Here is a 21,752-nt window from a genome sequence, read left to right on the forward strand (position 1 = left end):
GCAGAGAACCAGATGACCCCATCTTCCAGGGGATGACCCCTACCTTCCTTCCATTCCAAGATGAGCGAGAGCTCGCGAACGTCACCAGCTTTCAGGGACCAGTTACCTGCCCGTTGTAACTGCACTGCCTCCTGCCGGAAGGTCCCTGGGAAAAGTTCAGCCGAACAGAAAGAACGTGGTTCTTTTCCAAGGGGTCATTCAACCGCACACTGAGCGTGAGGGCACATGGTTGCAGCTAACGGAGGTGAACAAAACCATCTGCTGAAAAGAGGGACCAGAGGGTAGCAAGGCTCCCCTTTCCAACACAATTAAAATCACCACAGTGGGTGCGGCCGAGGGAGGAAAGCAGTGCCCCCTGCCTCAGAGCTCTGCAGGTCTCGGCCCCAGCATGACACAGACTCTGATAGAGCCACCAGGATCCTGCCCCCAAAACAAAAGCAACAAAACCAAACCTGAGCAGCTCAGAAAGGTTGATTAAAAGGTTCCCACAAGTGTTCCATCAGTGTTCACGACCTGAAGTTATATTTTAACTTGTACCAGCTAACAATACAGCTCACGAACACTTGGTGCCCACACGGACGGCAGATCCCGGGCAGCGAGGGGCCGTGTTGGTCATTCGTGCCCTCCCGCCTGTGCACAGTGTCTCCAGCATCTCACAGAACCACAGGCCACTCTTCCAGTTGGCGTTGTCAGGATGCAGGCAGTTTCCAATTTATCTCTTTGCTTGGAACATCAATAAACTTTACAGCTAAATCTGGTTTCCATCTCCTCTGTAGCAACAAGTGTCTTCCAAAACAAAAAAAATTAGAACCAACACATATTTTTGCTATCTTTGGACATTTTCCTAGACCTCTGAAGGTTCCAAGCTTCTCAAAGCTGCAGATGGCAACACGTTTAGAGATCCGCGGTCGATTAGCTTTTGTGTACACTGATGCCGAGCGTGTGAAGGATCAGCATTGCCACGGCGATGACAGTGAACAGGCAGAGCGAGGGAGGTGCCCACCTCGGAGCTCCTGAAGTCGCGTGTCCTCTCCTGGCTGGGGGAAGGGGGAGGCCATCACCTCAGCTGTGGGAGGAAAGACTGGCGAAGGGCCAGGGCCACTGTGGGTGGACAGGTGCACTGCCACCACAGGCTGTCACCTCCTGGCCACGGTGAAAGGCTCAGGTTGCCACCAGAGGAAAGGGATGGAACGAAGTCTGGCACTGTTTCATTTCAAACAGGGAATCCAAAAATTCTCATCTAGTCAAAGGGAAAACTGGGGACTTCCCTGGCGGTCCAGTGGTTAAGACTTCGCTTTCCAATGCAGGGGGTGCGGGTTCGATCCCTGGTCCAGGAGCTAAGATCCCACATGCCTCAGAGCCACAAAACCAAAACATAAAACAGAAGCAATATTGTAACAAATTCAATAAAGACTTTAAAAAAAAAGGAAAACCGGAGAGTACAGCGAAACAATGCATATGGAAAGGAAAAAACCATATGCATATCCATGAGCAGTGGAGAGCCTGTCCAGCTCCAACTGCCTTACGTTGCTTTTTCCGACAGAACCAGCAGAGTTAAGGATAACGAACTTGGCCAAATCATGTCTTTCCCATCCAAGGCTCAGCATTCATTCTCTAAGTCTGTACGCAGAGCTTTCACCTCGTGGAGCTTTGAACTCTAACGTTTCTGCAGATCAAGACCATCACCACGCAACAGGTAAGAAGATAAAAACCATTAACACAGCAGCCCTCATGCATGTTCTAAAAAACAGACTCAACTGAGCTTGCCCTCCTCCTCTCTGGATCTGGGGAGACAGAAGACTCTTCCAGGGTCAAATCCTGCTGACCACGCCACATCCCATCCTGTGGGAGGGACGAGAGCCAAAACAGCAGGACCCACCCAAAGCAAAGCGACTGACTGTTCACAACCCCTCCTCACGCCGGCAGACCTCCCCGCCCTCCGCTCCCCAGGAAGGAAGCGCCGGGTGGCCTCTGCGAACCCATCCAGCGAAAAGTGCTGCTCCCTGGGCCTGACTCTGAACCCGTTCCCATGAGCTGCAATAGCCGCTTCCCAGGCCTGAGGACAGGATGGGGTCCTGCTTCCGGCGTCCTGTCCCCCACAACATAGCCTGTTCAACGACTGGGGATTCCAGGTGAAGAGACGTGCGAGCTAAGTGAGACCTCGGCCCTGCCAGGTCTTTCTTCTTAGGTAAATATGCGTTTTGATACTAATCACGTCTTGTCACGGCCTCACTGGCTGACGACAGTCACTGCTACTCAGAGCAGCCAGCAGGGACACCAGGTGGAGGGGAACTTCTGGTGTGTTTCTTTTTCACGAGAAAGAGAAAGCTTAGAAAATCTTCAGTCAAAATGATCGACTCGGGATTCTGGCTCCCCCCGACCCCGTATGCCGGCACTCTAAAGAGAGTAGGAAGGGCTGGAAGGACTTACTGTGAGCAAGACAAAGGGACATCTTCCCAGATGAGGACAGACGGAGCTTCTCCAGCCCCGGCCACACCCCTACAGTGCCACAGACACTGGCACAAGCAGACTGGCTTCCTGACGCTGGAGGACGTCCCAGCTGTGGCTGCAGCCCAGGTCAGCGTGAGAATGAGGCGAGGGAGATGAAGAACCTTGGACCACAGCCCCGGTGCTGCCAAGCGCACTGGAGAGCGGGACGAGGGTGAGGAAGAGAACGAAGGGCCCCGGCGCTCCCCCAGCCCATTAGGAACACTGACTGGGCCTTCAGGACCAAAATCCAGGACCTCAACCTAAGATCATCTGTGCTGTACCCTCAGAAGGAGGTAGGGAGAGAGGAAAAGAAAGATACCCCTAAATTGTACGGCACAGATGATGAAATGATAAAACTTTCAATTAAAATAAAAAAAGATCAGCTTCCTGAGACTCTCTGACCCAAGTCAAATGCTGGGGGGAGAAGAGTTCTTATCTCTGAGCATCTTGAAAGCCCCTGCCAACGCTCAAGTCTAAGAGACACATCTGATCTGTCTTCCCACCACCCTCTCCTAACTTCCGGCGATTTCCTCTGCAGCTCACTGGGAAAACAGAGGCACCTCTGAGCCCACAGAGGGTTTCATGCATCTCACGTTTAAGTCACTTTTATTCCTTGCTTTCTGACATTACTTTTGTGACTCCTATTATTGATACTATAATAGAAATAAAAATGAGTGACGAAGAAAAAATAAAGGGTAAGGAAGGGAAGTGATGAAAATACAATGGCATCTAAAAATTGCAGGTTGAGAACTCCTTAGAAACAGTGCCTCTATCGCTCTTATCAGGCATCAGACACACCCACGCTGCCAGGAAGTCAGGATCCACATGACGACAGGATCTCGCAACAAGGTTCCCGAGGAGAGAGCTGGGCCCAGACGTGAATGAGGATGTGCAAAGAACGGGCACAGTATCCAGCATCTTCGCCTTTTAATATAAGATTTGTTTTCATTATTTCTGAGCGTAACATATTTCTTCTAAAAATAGAGCTCTTTGCTTGTTCTGAAACTTCTTAACTTTCACTGGGAGGTGAAGGGGAATAAGGTTGCCAATGCTTCCTAGTCACGGACAAACTCTTCAAGGGATTCTGGATGCTCACAGCAAGAATGAGTTCATTTCAAATCCATGGCACTGAAGAAACACGACAGAACATTCCCAGCCCCAATCTGTGCCTGGTGTGGACCCCCACGACCACATTACTGACCAAAGGCTCACATGAGACCAGATGGCAGGGGCCCCTCCTGCAGGGGACAGACACAGGACCCCACACATATTTATCAGAAGACAACAGAGTGCCCTTCTAGCACCCTGGTTAAGAATGGAAGTGTACAAACACACAAGACATAGGAATGCAGGGTTGAGGATGTTGAACTTCTGCCCTGGGCCAATGCAGACCTGGATTTAATATCATGGAAGCTACTGGGGTTTTCTCACAATACAGATTAAGAGTCAGAATCTCCCCCTGCCCCCAAGGAAAAGCCTGGTTAGCTCCTGAATCCAAAGATGCCCTTGATATATCCAGTGAAGCCACTCTTGGTCTTCTGCTCCAACTTGTCCTCAAGAGGTGGGAAAGCCACGTGGTTGAGGGCCAGGTCAAAGAACAAAGGCTTGCATGGGATGGGCTGGAATCCCGGTGGGAAGTGCACGAGGTTGGCTTGCTTGGTGACGAGGGAAGGGTCCAGGCAGAATGTCTCAAACCGTTCGACCAGGGGCTGGAAGTCAAACCAAAAGCAGGAACCCAGATGTTAATCACAGCCCACTGGTGGAACATTCACTATGGGCCGAGCACCCAGTTCAGAGCTCATATGTGCTATCTCACTCGATCCCCACAAACCTCCCATGAGGGGCTATCATGTCCTCGTTTTATAACTGAGAGTCACTGAAATCTAGAGAGGTTGGGAGAGGTGGGCTGGGACTGAGGTATAAGCCTGTCCGATGTCCGAGTTAGAGCTCGTAGCCAGGGCACACAGCAGGTTCCTAACTCCATTTGGGACCATCTAGATGACACCTGACAAATCTCACATAGGCAGCTTTCAGGTCCTGAGTAAAAGAAGGGAGGGAAGTAGGGTGCTCGCTTAGAGATTTAGGGTCCTCGTTCTACAAATGAGTACACATTCCTAATAAGTTATGAATCCTTTTTATTCCTCAAAAGCCACAGCCCAGACTCACCTTATTGTCCTTGACTTGAAAAGAGGTCTCTGTTTGGTGGGAATCATTTGTATCTGAAAGTTTCACAGGATTCAGTAAGAACAGGGACTTATAACACACTATAGTCACGAATGACACCTATCACACGTCTGGGTTCTAAATCCTAAGAGCAAAAGTAGCGGATCTGTGGGGAGTTAGCCCTCTCCCTCCTGAGTCCAAACTCAGAGAGAAGCAGCGCAGATAACAGACAACTAACCCCAGAACCAATGTGGTCGGCCCAGCGAAGCGAGCACCACTGAATGCAAGAGACACGGATAGGCAGGACGGACAGTACAACAGCGTTCCTCTAAATTCTTCCACATAACCTGACGCCTCAACGGGGCGGAAGGAATGGCAGGAAAAACTACTTACAGATTAACCCAAACAGCCCCTTTCAATCTTAAAACAGTGGCATAGGGGGTGGGAGAGAAGAGGAGCAGCAGTGAAGGGGAGTCTGAGAAGACAGGCCGCAGAGAACAGGCAGGTGGCTCACCCAGGATCGCGGCCGCCTGCAGAGAGCACTTTTCCGACCTCACTTGCGTGATGAGCTGTTGCACGTCAGGCAGGTCCTGTAACAATGTGGAAAACGGGGACTCGTGAGCTGGAGTCAGGCCAGAGAAGCGCACCACACTAACCTGAGCTAAGTGACCCCACTGGTATTTTCATGAATTTTAGACTTTTTAAAATGGTCTCCCTATTAAAAGAAACAACACACAAAAACTAGCCTGTTTCAAAGTATTACTTAAGCCATGGCTTAAGTAATACTGCCTGGAAATAATAATGACAACAAGGATAATATTAATAAATTAATCATATACTAAATGCACTATGTGCCAGGCATTGCTCTAAGTAGTTCACATAACTGTTCAGTTCATCTTCGCGATAATCCTGAGATCGTTTGTACTTGCATTTTACAGATGAGAAGACTAAAGCACAGAGGGGCCAAAGAACGTGTCCAGTCACATTCCCAGTGGCAGCAGGGCAGGGCTTCAGAACTAGGACGGCTGGTTCCAGGGCCTAAGCCCCTGCCCACTGACCCCTTCTACAAGGGCAATTCTCTTGCCTCAGCCTCTTACTCGGCAAATTGGGAAAGATCTGACTAGGTCTGGATACTGCTGAATCCCCTACGCCTCTGTTCCCTAACGCTTTCCCCTGAAACCAGCCGTCACATTAGGTCAGATGGGCTTTTGTAAAATGCCTCTTACTTCTCTCCGGAGATAAGCCGTCCGCACTGGTTTGTTTCCACATTCCAACGACACCCTACCAGATGACACTGCTACACTCACCAGCCCACCCTCTGCCCACAGCCGCCTCCCACGTACTCCTTCCAATTTCTCTGCCCTCGCCCTCTATCTTCTTCTGTATTCATAGGTGGGTACTATGCAAGTCCCATGGCTGCAGCAAAACCACAAGCTCTCCCAAGGCAGAAACCAGAGTTCTCCTCCACCCCCGAGCCCAGGGCTGTTCCAAGCAGAAACGAGTGCCCCACCAGCAGCCCCTCTCACACTGGCTGTGACAATGTTAGGAAGAGTGACCCTAGCCCGCTTTTCTAAACAGTCTCTACTTATAAAATATACATGGATTCCTTGGACCAGTGCTTTAAGAATCTATAACCTCACAGCAGTCCACAAGCTTAAAAAGCTAGCTGCCATTCAACAATCACTACATCAAACCACATCAGCATGTAAGCTTTGATGTACACCCAAGTCACCTGCGGGTCTTACCCAAGTCACCTGGGGGTCTTGCCAAAATGCGCTTTTGACTCAGCAGGCCTGGGGTGGGGACTGAGAACCTGCATTTCTAGCAAACTCCCAAATGCTGCTCCTGCTGGTCCAGGCACACATTGTGTGGAAAGGCTTCACCAGTGGTTTTCAACTTGGCTACACATTAGAACAACTGAGGGGCTTAAAAGACCCCAATGCTCATAACAGATCCCACACCCATTAGAACCAATATCTCTGAGGGTGGAATCTGGACATCCACCTTTTAAAAATCTTCCCAGGCAATTCCAACATGTAGCCGAGCCTGAGAATAGTACTTCAGGGTTGTTTTAACCAGAGGAAGGCTGTCCCTCTTAGTACCCGAGTCCTCTCCGGGCCTGGAATGCTGCCAGGAGCTGCACTCCGCAGCTCCTGGGCACTCAGGGATGTACCACATGCCATGGCTGACCAGGCAGGACCAGTCTGGGAAGGCGTGGCAGCCTCACAGCAGAAGTGCTCAGGGCTTGGAAAACAGGAGAGAACAACAGCTCACCTTTAGGCTGTTCTTGAAGGCTCCGGCATCAGAATTCACCTCATCTGCGTACTTCAGGACCCTGTCGTACAGGACAAGGGCTTCGCTCCACTTCTTCACCAGCACATAGGACTGAGCGATGAAGAAACACCTGATGGGGAAGGAAAGAGCCACAGGGTTCTTAAGCAAAAATCACCCAAGATCAAGGCTTTCCTTGCTGTTTAGGCTAAATAAATTGTAAAGTTTCTTAACCTCAGGCTCACTGCCTGGGATGGGAGATCCCACCGTTCTCACTGTTCCAGTTTGCCAGCCTAACCAGCAGACTTGTCCCCGAAATTGGAGCCGACAAGGGTAGGTCCAAAGCTGACCCACTGTCTTTTACTTACTGTTGACTCTGCAAAAAAGAGGTAATTCCCAAAAGGCACAGGGAGGAAGCTGGAGACAGGCAGGAAGGTGGGATGCTGCCCAGATATAAATCTCACCCACAACTGCCCACACATCTAGGTCGCAAGCATTCACCTCTGCTCATGTCTTTCAAAAACCAAATCCAAAGAAACAAACCTCTCCCTAACAGAAATTACTCTGCTGGGATCAACAGAGCCTGAGCGCTGCTGGCCTTTGACAGGAGCCAGAAAGCACAGGGGCATGCGGGCCAGAAAAGGAAGGGCAAAAGCACTCAGAGCTCTACTGAGCCATTCTGTCTAGACCCGATGTTGCTACACAGTCCACTCCCAAGTTACAAATAGCACGGTGCATGTAAGAAACTGAGACACTGAGCTTTCTCCCAACTCAGTTCAGTTACCCTGAATCAGCTGCTCTGGTTCTGCTAATTAACGCTTTTTCCAACACTTATCCCTTTTCCACTGGGAGGAGGGAGGAAAGGGAAGGGAGAAGACAGGTAATGTATGTGCTTTCCAGCTCCCCCAACCTTTCCAAAGAGCAAAACTGCACTGGAAACTCCCAGCCACAATCTGAAACTTCCCTTGAACACGCTGGGCTAACTGCTCTCTGATCACATACCCAACCTTCCAGGGACATACTCCCAAGGCTTCTAGAACCACGGGATGGTAGAGGAGAGCCCTGTCTGTCCCACAGGAACTTACCTGTAAGCCTTGTAGACCAGAGTTTTAAGGCCTATCTCTTTCTGGAAGGCTCTGTCCTCCTCTAAGCCAGGAAGCTGGAGCAATTCCACCAGATTCTGCACAACAGATGCAACAAGACAACTCATGAAGAGGAGACCTCGCACTGATCGTCTGACAGAAGACTTGTGAGAATAGACATGGGCAAAACGAAAGAGTCTAGGCTTCAAGTAACGGGAAAAAGTCTGTGACGCGTGACTCAGCAGCAGCCACATCTGGTGTCACCTCCACCCTCCTCTCTGACACTGAAAGCCCACGTGTCCTTTCTCTCCCAGTCACACTCCACCTCCTTCAGAGACTTCTTGGACCCTCTCAGCTAGAGGGGATTTCTCCGGCTCTGAACTCTCATTTCAGACAGCCCACTACTGTGGCATCTACACGAATAAGTGCAGATGTGCAGGGGTCTCACAACCTTACTCACTGCTGAGCTCCCAGTGGCCGAGGCAGAGTGGCCTCAGGTCCCAGGATGCTCCACAGCATGCGGGAGACCACCCTGCACAGGGGAAATGCTCAGTGAATACCTGTGGTTTACAAGTGTTTACACACAAACACGTCTGAATATTGGGCTCATGGATGGCTGAAATGGCATGAAAACAAGACCTCTCTTTTTTTTTTCTTTGCGGTACGCGGGCCTCTCACTGTCGTGGCCTCTCCCGTTGCGGAGCACAGGCTCCGGACGCGCAGGCTCAGCAGCTATGGCTCACGGGCCCAGCCGCTCTGTAGCATGTGGGATGTTCCCGGACCGGGGCACGAACCTGTGTCCCCTGCATCGGCAGGCGGACTCTCAACCACTGCGCCACCAGGGAAGCCCAAGACCTCTGTCTTTTATCGAGACACTAACAGTTCCTGGCTGTCACAGCCCTTTCGCCATGCAAAGCTCAGTCATTTGTGTCCAACACGAACACGGGACAGGCTCTTGCACTCCCAGCCCTCCAGGGTCACCTGAAGAATGATGTCATAGAGCCGGATCAGGTCCTGGGGCCGGGGGGAGCGCTTGCTGTCGTCCTCCGGCTGCTGCTGCAGCACCGCCTTCTGCAGGCCTTTAGCCATGTTCTCGTTCCGCTTGATTGCTGTGGACAGCTTGATGTAAGTCAGGTAGCTGGAATGGACCACATGTCAGCTCAGGTTATGACGAGGGAAGCTGATGTTCTGAGAAGAGCACTGGACCACAAGCTGGGACTGCCCTAGGGGATTATGGGGCTGAGGGGGTGTCATCTCGCGGGGCTGTCAGGCCTGGGCCTCAAATTCCAAGGGCCTTCAATTCTGGCTGCTGTTCAGTGGCTAACTGCAGGGGACCAGTAATGAAATCTTATGACAAAATCTGATTTTAGCTTGAATTATATCCTCCGTATCTTTATTTTTTTTTAATTTTTGTGGTACGCGGGCCTCGCACTGTTGCGGCCTCTCCCGTTGCGGAGCACAGGCTCTGGACGCGCAGGCTCAGCGGCCATGGCTCACGGGCCCAGCCGCTCTGCAGCATGTGGGATCTTCCCGGACCAGGGCACGAACCCGTGTCCCCTGCATCGGCAGGCGGACTCTCAACCACTGCGCCACCAGGGAAGCCCCTCTCTGTATCTTTATTAAAGAGCCAGAGAGCTACTAATTTCAGAGGACACTGCTGGTCCTTAAGATGACTAATGGATGGCAAGCTAGTTCCTGGAACAAGGAGCGGTTACCCGCCTGGCCCACACTACAAGGACAGCACACATGCACAGCAGCTGCTCCTGCTCCGCTGATGACCTCCTCTTCTCAGAAAATACTGAGGGACAGTCTCTTTGGAGGGCTATGCATATTAAATGTGTGTATATACCAGAGACTATGTGTGATGCCTGCTTATTTTAACTGTACCATCTGGAAAGTCCTTTAATATTTGGCGATTAAAAACATGGTAACTATTTAAGTCTACTTAAGAAGTGTTTAGGCCTCTAGATCCCCATCTTACTGTGGCAGAGGCTGGAGGCATCCTGGGAGAGGGAGGATATAAAAGAGGCCTGGGCACAGGTACAGGCACAGCTGAGGTCAGGGGCTCCACAATGAACCAGGGGGGTTAAGAGACTGTCAAGTTCTGAGGGCTGACCTCCTAGCTTTCTTCTCCTACTTGGCTTCCAGAATAAGAACAGCCTGATATATTCTGAGGATCTGACCAGCCCAAGAAAAAAAACCCTTCAAGATTCTGGAGTCAGGGTCCTCAGTGAAAGCGCAGACCCAGAGTGCCTACAGTGAAACCACAGCTGAGGAGCTCCATGCAAGAGCTCCCAACAGACAAGACACAGTCATTAATAGGAGTGGATGAACAAGGATCACCAGACACTTAAGGAAAATCTCTACTAAGATAGGAGGGGCCAAGACTGAGAAGGGAAAAAAAAGCAACTTGGAAGAACCAAACTTTGTAGGGAGAAGAAAACTTTAGACAACTATTATTAATAATTTCAGAAAGACAAGTGAAGACTTTGTGGTTGTGAAGTTAGAATGAGACACTGTTTTAAAATAATATTCAAAGAACACAAATGAGCTCTTAGAAATTAAAATCGGGACTTCCCTGATGGTCCAGTGGTTAGGACTCTGCACTTCCACTGCAGGGAGCACGGATTTGATCCCTGGTCGGGGAACTAGAATCCCACATGCTGTGCGGTGCGGCAAAATAATTAATTAATTAACCTAATGGCATTGGAAATGAGGAAGCCTGTGTAGGAGTCAGATGGGAGGTCAAGAGGGGTCAGGGTGAAGAGTGGGAGTAGAATCGGTGAGAGAGGGCTGTAGGGGAAAGTGGTAAGAAATGCTGAAAGCCAAAAATCAACAAGTAGCAACATAACGCATGTCATTTAGAGACATGGAGGTAAATAGCAAAAGAATTTGTTAAAAGAATTAAAAGTAGGGACTTCCTTGGTGGCACAGTGAGTAAGACTCTATGCTCCCCATGCAGGGGGGATGGGTTCAATTCCTGGTCAGGGAACTAGATCCCACAGGCTTGCTGCAACTAAGAGTCCGCATGCCACAACTAAGGAGCCCGCCTGCCGAAATCAGAACCCAGCGCAACCAAATAAATATTAGAAAAAAAAAAAAAAAAAGAATTAAAGTGGCTGCTGCTTTTTTTTTTTTTTTTTTGCCACATTGCATAGATTGTGGGATCTTAGTTCCCCGACCAAGGATCGAACCCACGTCCCCTGCAGTGGAAGCTCGGAGTCTTAACCACTGGACCATCAGGGAATTCCCAAAAGTGGATGCTTCTGAGAAATGGGAAGAAAGGTCATGAGATGTTTTTTTCTAAAGCTCTGTAGAAAAATCAAACTCTCAAAGTAACTATTATTCAGAGTAGTATAGGAGTCCAGATACATCTTTATTAAAATACAAGAGCTACCCGATTCTCGACTTCAATTTACCCCAAAGCTGGCTTCCGATCCTAACTGATTATGATCCTGATACTAGCCACATGTGCAGGTGGGAGAATGGATCCAAGGGCAAGGGGCTTCACAATTTGAAAGTTTCCTGAGCCCTGCTGAAGCTCTCTGGGTTTTTCAAGGTTAGGAAGTTGATCAACTGCCTCTGCCTTGTTATGGTTAACTACCAACATGTCCCCTAACCTCCTGGAGCCTCATCTTTCTCCTTAGGTTGTTGAAGCAGAAGACGGCTAAGGGCCGTTCTGGCTGATATTCTGTGCACCCGGGCCATCTAGCAGTCAATGTGGCATTCACATAACACCAAATCCCCTAAGAATGGAGATTAAGGCAGGCAGAGGAGTTTTTATGGTTTTGCTTTTTTTATAAAAGAGGGGCGGGGGGCACGCGAATGACTGAAAATACAGCCAGGTTCACTAAAAAGTTATAAGCAGTGACTAAGAAATTAAAATTTCCAGGTCACATGGAAAGAGAATCTGAGGAGAAGTGTAATTTTATTTCTCCCCAGGAAGTTCGAAAAATGTCACTCTTCCTCCTTTCTTCTGTGAAACAAAATGATCTACCTCTTAAAAAATTTAAACTTGACAAGGTGATTTAAAAATGCATATGAAAGAGAAAAGGGAGAAAAACAGTCAAGATATGCCTGAGGAGAAACCTAGTGGGGAAAACTTGCTCGACCAGATACCAAGACTTATGATAAAGTTACAGTAAATCACGGTGCTGGTGCTAGTACACACAAATAAATCAGCGGAGCAGAAGAGAGTCCAGAAAAAAAGAGCACGCAAGGAGAAAATGGAGTGTATTCCTGCAGATCAGTGGGGACAGGACAGAACAGCCAATAAATCATACACTGGAATAATCCATTATCCTCATGGAAAAAGGTGAAATAGATCCTTACCTCACTCAAAAATAAACTCCAGATGGAATTAAACTTGAGTTGAAATTGAACTCAAATATAAAAGGGACAATGTAAAACATTCAGAACACAGCGGAGAGTCACTCTAGGAGCTTGGCACGGGAAGGACAGTGGTTAGCTCCAGAAGAGCGGGAGGAATCAGCAAGGGTGGGGCCACAAGGAGCTTCAAAATAATTGGCTGTATTCTAGTTCTTACACTGTATAAAAATTTTAAATTATATGTATATTAGAATAATATACACATTCAAAACTCATATGATAAAATGTGAATAGATGCATTCAGATTTTAGTATGTATCAATACATTATAATGTACATAAACAATATATATACTCTTTTGTTCCAAAGATACATCATACAATGTTAAAAAGTAAAACCATCACAACCCTTACCTGTGCAGGTACTGAAGATTAGATACCTTCCCCGATTCCCCTTCAAGGATATAATCTCTCTGTTTCTGCAGAAAGTGAAAAGGTAAAGATAAAATAGCTGATCCATTTTTTTTTTCTTAACATCTTTATTGGAGTATTGGAGTATAACTGTTTTACAATGGTGTGTTAGTTTCTGCTGTATTACAAAGTGAATCAGCTGTACATACACATATATCCCCATATGTCCTCCCTCTTGCATCTCCCTCCCTCCCACCCTCTCTATCCCACCCCTCTAGGTTGACCACCTCATTTAATGGTGTGGTTCCCCCAAGTGCCCTGGAATATAGGCACAGACTCTAGTAAGTTAAGGGTCCTCAAATATCAGAGATCTACTGCATATATTCTAGAATGACAGGGTCACTCAGTTGCCACTGGCATCTAAAAACCAGACTTGAATAAGAGGATTCAGAGTAATGGCCAGTAAGGCTTCCTGTCCACTGCGTCCAGTGTTCAGACCCAAAGCATTAAGGCAGACAGTCCATGGTCCTCGGTTCCATTTTAAGACCTGTGTCTTAGACCCAAGTTCTATGCCTTGTGCTGTTAGCTCTTGCCTTTGTGGCTGCCTGAATAATGGCCTCTAAAGATGTTCACATCCTAAGAGGAACCTGTGAAGATGTTACCTTACATGGCAAGAGACCTTACAGATGTGATGAAGTTAAGAATCTCTTAATTAAAGATTAAGGGGGGGCCAACACAAACAGAGACTCCTTATAAGAGGGAGGCAGTAGGGTCAACAATATAGAGAAGATACTGGGACTGAAGCAAGGACAGACAGGAGAGAAGATGCTATGCTGCTGGCTTTGAAGATGGAGGAAGGGACAACAGGCAAGAAATGCAGGAAAATGCACTCTCTGGAATGCTGGAAATGGATGCTCTCCTAGAGCTTCCAAAAGGAATGCAGCCCTACAAACTCATTGTAGACTTCCATCCTCCAGGACTGTAAGATAATATACTTGTGTTGTTTTTAGCCACAAAGTCTGTGGTAATGTTACAGCAGCAACAGGAACACCTTGCTATCACCATATTCATTACATTCTGTGAGGTGTCTGCTGAATTCAGCTGCTGTGAATTCAAAGTGAATGATAGAGGCTGGGGCTCTGTATGTACCTGCTAAATCAATCAAGGGAAGTATAATATATAAAGCCTGCTTATTGGAGGAGGAAACACGCGACTACAGCCCAACATACATTTATTGAATATTTCATACAGAAGGTACTACGGCAGATGATTAAAGAAATATATAGTTACTTTTAATATGCTTATAATCTTAAGAAAAATATAACGAGAAGGTAAATATAAAACAATACACAAAATGTTAAAAGGCTGTGCTTGACTGGGACTTCCCTGGTGGCACAGTGGTTAAGAATCCGCCTGCCAATGGAGGGGACACAGGTTTGAGTCCTGGTCTGGGAAGATTGCACATGCCGTGGAGCAACTAAGCCCATGCACCACAACTTCTGAGCCCGTGCTCTAGAGCCCACGAGCCACAACTTCTGAGCCCATGTGCCACAACTACTGAAGCCCACATGCCTAGAGCCCGTGCTCCGCAACAAGAGAAGCCACTGCAATGAGAAGCTCGCGCACTGCAACAAAGAGTAGCCCCCGATCGCCGCAACTAGAGAAAGCCCGTGTGCAGCAACGAAGACCCAATGCGGCCAAAATTAAATTAATTAATTCATTTTAAAAAGGCAATGCTTGATTAACTATCAAACAAAAATTATAGCTGCAAGTATCAGAGATATTCGGAAAATGGAGAAATGTGGGCGAGGATGGTGTAGGCAGGCTTCTCAGAGACAGTGAGCTATGAGCCACACCTTGAAAGACAGCCAGCGTTTGGACAGGTGAAGAGGGTAGTGGAAGAAGCCAGGTGTGAGGAGGGGGGAAAGGACAACAGTGTAAGGAATGCACTGCAGTGGGACAGGCATAATAAGACAGTGAGTACAAGAGCCTAAGGCAGAAGACTCAGAGGGAAGTAGCCAAGTACAACACTGCAAACAGGCTAGAAACACCCAGCAGAGGCTCATATACCAGCTCAAGGAGTTTGAACTGTATTTGCTAGACACTGTGGTATCTAAAGTAGGGTGCACACAACCCTCAGGGTATGGGTATAAGAAGAAAACTAGAACTTCTATTTATATCTATCTCAATTCTAAAAACTTTATTTTAATACATTTTCTATATCACAAATCAGTTGAATAATAAGGTATGTAAGTTATAAATAAACGTTATCAGAGATAAATGCTCAATTTTACGTATGGGGTGCATGATCATAGAAGTTTGGCGACCACTGCTCTAGACCTCAGAGAACCACTGGGCTTTTTTCACAAGTAGGCAGTGAAACAGGATCTGGAGAGATTCAGTCTGTTCTTCTGGCAAAAAGGTCTGGAAAACCAAACTGAAACCAAGATAGGAAAAGCAATCAGGAGACTTTTGTGGTAGTCCAGGCATAATATAAAGGGCTTATTAGAAACAGGTGGAATGGACAAGAAGTGAGAGAAATTACAAAGGGAGAATAAACAGGGTTTTTAGTGACAGGGAATAAAGAGACAGAAATGGCTCTGAGGTTTTCAGCCTAGATGGCTGAATGAATCACAGTGATATTATTAGAGAAAGGGAGCACTGGAGAAATCCACCTGGAGATATGAATTTGAGATCAAAGCTTTAACAGGTAATACGTGAAACCATTAGGAGAAACAGGATAGACAAAAGAATTTCTCAACCTGATGGACCCCAGAAGAGGCTTCTGTTGTTCATTAGCCAATCACCACACCTAAATACAACAGTGGCTAAGAGTCAATGCACTGAGAATGCAACACACAGACTGAAGAGGACCTCAGCCCAGAACAAGAGCCCATGGCTCAGCCGAGAGTCCTACCTGATCTGGCTTGAGCTCTTCCCGAACGGCCTGGATGGCGTCCCGACACTCACTGAGCATGGATTCAAACAGACGCTCCTTGGTTTCTTCACTTTCAGCCTAAACAAAGGCAGAAGGCAGTAAAAAGATTTTCTTTTGAGTAAGACATAGCACGCTGATGGGAGGAGGGCATAACATCGCTTTGATTCCTCCCATTAAACACAAATACACACATCAACCAAAAAATGGCCTGAATCGGAGATCATTTCAACTGTTAATATTCTCTATTATATATGATTTTTCTTATGGCTTTAGTCTTTATTTGTATGGAAATGAGAAATATATATATATAAAAATATAAAGTGAACATACTGAAAAAGTATCTGTATAACTGATCTAAACTGTCAGGCAACAGATGCTTTAATGTTTCCTCTATCATAGAACTTTCTACTATTCTCCTCCAACTCTTCTACCTCTGCTCCCGACCTGCACCTGGCTTCCCTAGAGGGGCCTTATGGACTAGATTTGGGGCACTGCTACCTCATACTGAGGCTCAGCACAGCAGAAGCTTCTTTTCCTTGCAAATGTAACCCAATGGACTTGCACGTACTGGATTTCTTTTAAGTCCAAGCAGGTGAGTAGCATTACTAATCAATACCCAATCAGAAACATATTGCTCCTAAATGCCATATGAGGTTCTCCTCATCACAGAAATTCTGCCCTCAGATATTCCATACAGCTATGCTGAGAACATTTTTAGGGCAGATGAGGTTGACAAAGCATAGGGTGTCAACCCTCTGCCAGCCGGCTGGGATAAGGCAAAAAGTGATTCATTAACTGAATACCTGCCAAACCACATTATCATTCTAAAGAATCTGACTGAGCAGGTGGGAATGAACAAAAAGCAAATGAACTTGTGTTACTTGCAGACGCACTCTGACATTAGAACATCAACATTCTCATGATTATGTTTGACTTTCCACAGAAACTATCATCCAGTCTGATCTCTTGACACTCAACTGACCTCCAAGCAAGCCCCAAAGAAAACCTGGTACCACCCACTCCTTTACGAGATGGCTGGGAGTGGCTTAAAGAAAAACCTTTTCTTCTCTTAAGAACGCTTATGTTTTTCCTAGTTTCCAGCGTGGGAGAAAACTTCCTTGTAAATTACCCAACATAAATCGAACATACTTTTCTATTTATAAGTTACTTGACTTTCCTGTTGTTCAGTAACTTAGGAACAAATCAGGGGCACAGCTATTCTACACACTTAGAAAGGCAAACACGGCCACCATTAACTCACTGAAGCCTAGAGCAGTGCCGTCCTCTAGAACTTTCTGCGATAATGAGGTACCTGCACTGTCACTGTGGTCATCGTTAGCTGCACGCGGCTGCTGAGCAACCTGAAGTTTTCATTAATTTAAATAGCTGTATGTGTTCAAGTGGCCACATACTGGACGGTACAGCCCAGCTCTGGAGAAACACACTCGCACGAAACACTGTTAATTAAGCATCTCAAGTTAGCAAGATTCTTTATAATCATTTAATCAAACTGGCCAAATTTTTCAAAGTACAGATCCTGTGTAACGGAGCAGCCGTAGAATAAGATATGCGAACAGACCTGGCACTAACCACACACATACCAGAGCCACATCGTGAGCAGGCCGGATCAACTCCAGCATCAGTTTGATACCACGCAATCCAGCAAACAGGCCACCGACACCCTTTTAAGATGGGTGGGGTTCGGCAGTCAGGGCAATGGGTGTATAAGTAAGTAAAGAGTAAATTTGGTTTTACCAGCTACACAGGATCTGTCTCCTTTCCTACAGGGAGGGAATGGCTCAAATAAAAAAATTAAAATGATGTCTAAAATGCTAAACCTCTTTAATGCCATGCATTACCTTCGTTCCCTTTGAGTAAGGAAACCTCTGCATCCAGGTACTGAACATAAGCAAATTCTCCCTCTGCTTCCAGAAAATTCTAAGATCCATTGGGAATCTTACAAAAGTCTTAAACCGCAATGAAGGAAAAAGCCTATCTGAAGGGGAGCACTTCAGTCAATCGTGTTTTCCTAATGGCAGCTGCACTGCACAGTGACGTGGAGACCACTGATCTCCGGAGCAGAACTTCTCACGGTTCTCCCGGGCTGGACAGAACGTCTCCAAACAGGAAGCCTGAAACGTATCTTGCTACTTACCCGCTTATTCCATAAACCTATCTTGGAGGCTAAGATAATCCTGAAGGGGCAGTGGAACAAGAAACGCCTCTCTATGCCTATGCAGAGGGAGGGTCCCTCAGAATCCACATGCTTATGTCTCAAGTTTGCCACTGAACCAACAAGAATGTGCTCCTAAACACAGGGGCAAACCCCCTGCATGAGAATCTGCGGTCTGCCTGGACCTTTCCCAGGTGTGCCTATGACAGAGAGAAACCTGAAGCCCAGAAGTAATGTGTTACTCAGTCCTAATAAACAAACTCAAGATCAATTTTTATAAAACTTCAAACACCCTCGGATGTGCTTTTCCACAGCCTCAAACCACGTCTCAACGCTGACTAAAACCAGCTGCTTATGTCCTGAGGTAGAGACCCCCAGCTCTTTAAAACAGAGCTCCCAGATGGTTTTCGCTTGTCTACAAATATTGCCGGAAGGTGGTGGTGTGACTAAGAGACAACAAGGCAAGTCAGACCACATTCTCCACCAGACTCGCAGGAGAACCAAGGGGATGGGAACCAAGCCTCGCTCAGCCCAGTGAGGTCTAGTGAAAAACACATGGGACTTGAGTAGCAGAGGATACAAACCTCACTTAAAAATAGATTTTTTTTTTTTTTTTAGAGAAAAGGGGAAATGATCTCCCTTCCAGTCAAACATTAAAACATGAGCCATAGCCTGAGGATAAGAATCATGAAACCTGCAGAGACTTTAAAGCTGCCCACCCAAGAGCTGCCTTATGCCCTCAAATCACCACCAGTGACAATTCAGGTAGGACCAAGGACTAACAAAGCAGAACAGAAATAAATTATAAAGTAAGACAATATTAAAGACATGAGATCCTAAAGCTTGGCTAGAGAAAGGAAGGATCTTGCAGCTGGAGTTTGGCAGCTGACTAAGCCTCAGCTCCAGTTTTTGCAGTTTAATATGATCTCCCTGAATTATTTCTTCCTTGCACGCTTTTCAGTAAACTGCAGTTTTAGTGTTTAAACGTCATAAAAACCTCTACAAGCAAGCAAGAAGCTGGGGCTATCAAATTCCTGAATTCCAGTTCCCAGAGGGTGGCAAACACCAACATCAACCAGGTTAGAAAACACTGCAGTGAAAAGCCCTGTCTCTCTCAGGCAGAGTGCTTGGTTTCCAGGGCAGAGAACAACTCGATACAATAAGGAGAACAGGTAAATCATCTGACAGTGGCACCAAGGAGCAAGTAGCTCTTCTGGAGATTAGCCTCAAATGGCCAAAGGGCATTTCCCACATTTAATAACCCACGGTTCATTCAATTCAATACACATTTAATCAGCCACCGTGCTAGACCTGACATCTCAGGATCCAACTAAACTTTGACACTGCACTTAAATTACTTTATTTACTGGCTTGACCTGGTGGTATATGTGTGATATAGCACGCAACTGTTTCTAATGTTTTTTTTTTTTAATTTTTATTGGAGTATAGTTGCTTTATAATGTTGTGTTAGTTTCTACTGTACAGCAAAGTGAAACAGCTATACGTATACATATATCCCCTCTTTTTTGGATTTCCTTCCCATTTAGGTCACCACAGAGCACTGAATAGAGTTCCCTGTGCTATACAGTAGGTTCTCACTAGTTACCTATTTTATACATAGTATCAATAGTGTATATATGTCAATCTTAATCTCCCAATCCATTCCCCCGCACCCCGTTTTAATGTTAAAACCTTAATGGGATTCCTGGGATTAATACACATTTTCTTTGACCCACCAAACTATTTAAAGGTCCCTGATACTCAAGTGATCCTAACGTACTGTAAGATGCTTAAAAACCACAGATAACTGTGTTCACCACAACAGGCACATTAACCAGGCACTTAAAAGATTCTACAAACATTGAAATGATGACGGAATATTGTAAACTCTATGTCAGTAAAATCAACAATTTACATGAAATTAATAAATTCCTTTAAAAAAACAAAATCCAAACTGACACGAGATGAAACAGGAAATCCGAATAGCCCTACAACTTGTAAAGGAATAGTATTTGTTTAAAACAAGCAAAACCAAATTTTAAAAACCTTCCCACAAAGAAAACTCCAGGACCAATGGTATCACTGGTGAATTATAACAAACATTTAAGGAAAAAAAAATACCAGTGTTACATACTCTTTCATAAAAAGAGAAAAAGGGAACATCTCCAAATTTGTTTTATTAGGTATGTATAACCCTGACACCAACCCTAAAAAAGACATTACATACAAAACAAGAAAATCATAGACCACTCTTTCTCATGAAAACAGATGCAAAATTCTTAAAGTATTAACAAACCAAATCCAGCAACGTATAAATAAAAAGTACAACATATTACAACCAAGTGGGTTATCCCAGATACTCAAGGTTGGCTTAAACACTGAAAATTAATCAATGTAATTCACTACATTAACAGGCTTCAAATATTCTTCCCGCTTCAGCCTTTAAAGATTTGAAACTATCCCTATATGGTTCTTTCCAACCCTTTGATTTCATACACTCCTCAAACACACCACTGTATCTTGCAGGATAACAATTAAAAACTCATACAGAACTTCGCTGGTGGTGCAGTGGTCAAGAAACCGCCTGCTAATGCAGGGGACACGGGTTCGATCCCTGGTCCAGGAAGATCCCACATGCCACGGAGCAGCTAAGCCCATGTACCACAACTACTGAGCCTGCACTCTAGAGCCTGCATGACACAACTACTGAAGCCCGCACACTCTAGGGCCTGTGCTCTGCAAGAGAAGCCACCACTATGAGAAGCCGGTGCACTGCAACAAAGAGTAGACCCTGCTCGCTGCAACTAGAGAAAGCCATGGTCAGTTACCTCATCACAGGTTGTTTTCTTAAAGGTTGATTTCTTAAAAACATCTATATTTTGGGACTCCCATGGTGGTCCAGTGGGTAAGACTCCACGCTCCCAATGCAGGGGGCCCGGGTTCAATCCCTGGTTGGGGAACTAGATCCCACATGCCGCAACTAAGAAGTCCACATGATGCAACTAAAGATCCTGCATGCCACAACTAAGACACGGCACAGCCAAAATAAATAAAGAAAAATTTTTTAAAATTTATATTTTCTAAATGTTAAGCATGAACAACTTTTTAAAGTTACTTAATAAATGTTATCTTTTCTTCTCCTTTGTCTGATGTATGTCTGTGGCCCCATTCCTAAGGAGTCCCTATTTTATTTGCCCCTACTGACCTCCCTTGCCCCCTATTCTATCCAGAATTTCTGCCCCACTGTCACTGCCTGATACCTGGCACAGAACTGTAGCAGTTCTTTTCTTCCAGCATGTACCGCTTTAAAACAAGAGTTAACGCAGCTGCATAATCTAAATGGTTGCTATCAGCCCTGGTCCAGAAGAGAGACCTCTACACCCTAAATGCCAATGAAATGTTCTCCGAAAAAGTTTAGTCTTTTAGATTAATGAAAACTCAACTTCCTGGTATTGTTCTAGTCTTCTGTCTTTCAAGGAAATAAAGGGTAAATAAGGGGCAATATGTAATACAGACAAAAGGCACAAAGAAATCCTTCAGTCGTTGAAAGCTGTCCCCAACCCAGAGGAGCCATTTTGGAGCAAGTCACTGAAAGGTCTGGATGCTTAAGACAACTCATCAGCGCAACTAAGCAAGCACCTCATACAAATATCACTCCGGGCGCAGGAGCTTGCTGCGAAGTCTCACGAAATGCCACTGTCCCTGCTGAGGCTGGAGACACAGGGAGCAGCCTGGTTTTTTCTCAGACGTTCTTCACCTAATATGGAGAAGGAGCTCTAAAAAAATGCCTCAATCACTGCCTACTTCATACAAACCAAGATCACCAGGATGTCTCATCTTTTGGAACTCACTTGGCTGTGCACACCCACAAACAGGTAAGAATTATCTCAGCAGGGG

General features: G+C 46.2%; 1 protein-coding gene across 1 annotated transcript in view; it reads right to left on the minus strand.

Annotated features, from left to right (window-relative positions):
• Positions 1-3,971: 3,971 nt before the first annotated feature.
• SRP68 (signal recognition particle 68) overlaps positions 3,972-21,752 on the minus strand; it is a 29,023-nt gene continuing 11,242 nt past the window's right edge. The window contains exons 9-16 of the mRNA XM_065896500.1: positions 15,662-15,760; positions 12,748-12,812; positions 8,988-9,144; positions 8,010-8,104; positions 6,928-7,057; positions 5,168-5,243; positions 4,657-4,709; positions 3,972-4,199 (exon numbers count right to left, since the gene is read on the minus strand). Coding sequence (XP_065752572.1) covers positions 3,972-4,199; positions 4,657-4,709; positions 5,168-5,243; positions 6,928-7,057; positions 8,010-8,104; positions 8,988-9,144; positions 12,748-12,812; positions 15,662-15,760 — 903 coding nt within the window. The remainder of the gene's footprint in view (positions 4,200-4,656; positions 4,710-5,167; positions 5,244-6,927; positions 7,058-8,009; positions 8,105-8,987; positions 9,145-12,747; positions 12,813-15,661; positions 15,761-21,752) is intronic.

This window comes from Phocoena phocoena, chromosome 19, assembly GCF_963924675.1.
Source record: "Phocoena phocoena chromosome 19, mPhoPho1.1, whole genome shotgun sequence".
In the NCBI taxonomy this organism is placed as follows: domain Eukaryota; kingdom Metazoa; phylum Chordata; class Mammalia; order Artiodactyla; family Phocoenidae; genus Phocoena; species Phocoena phocoena.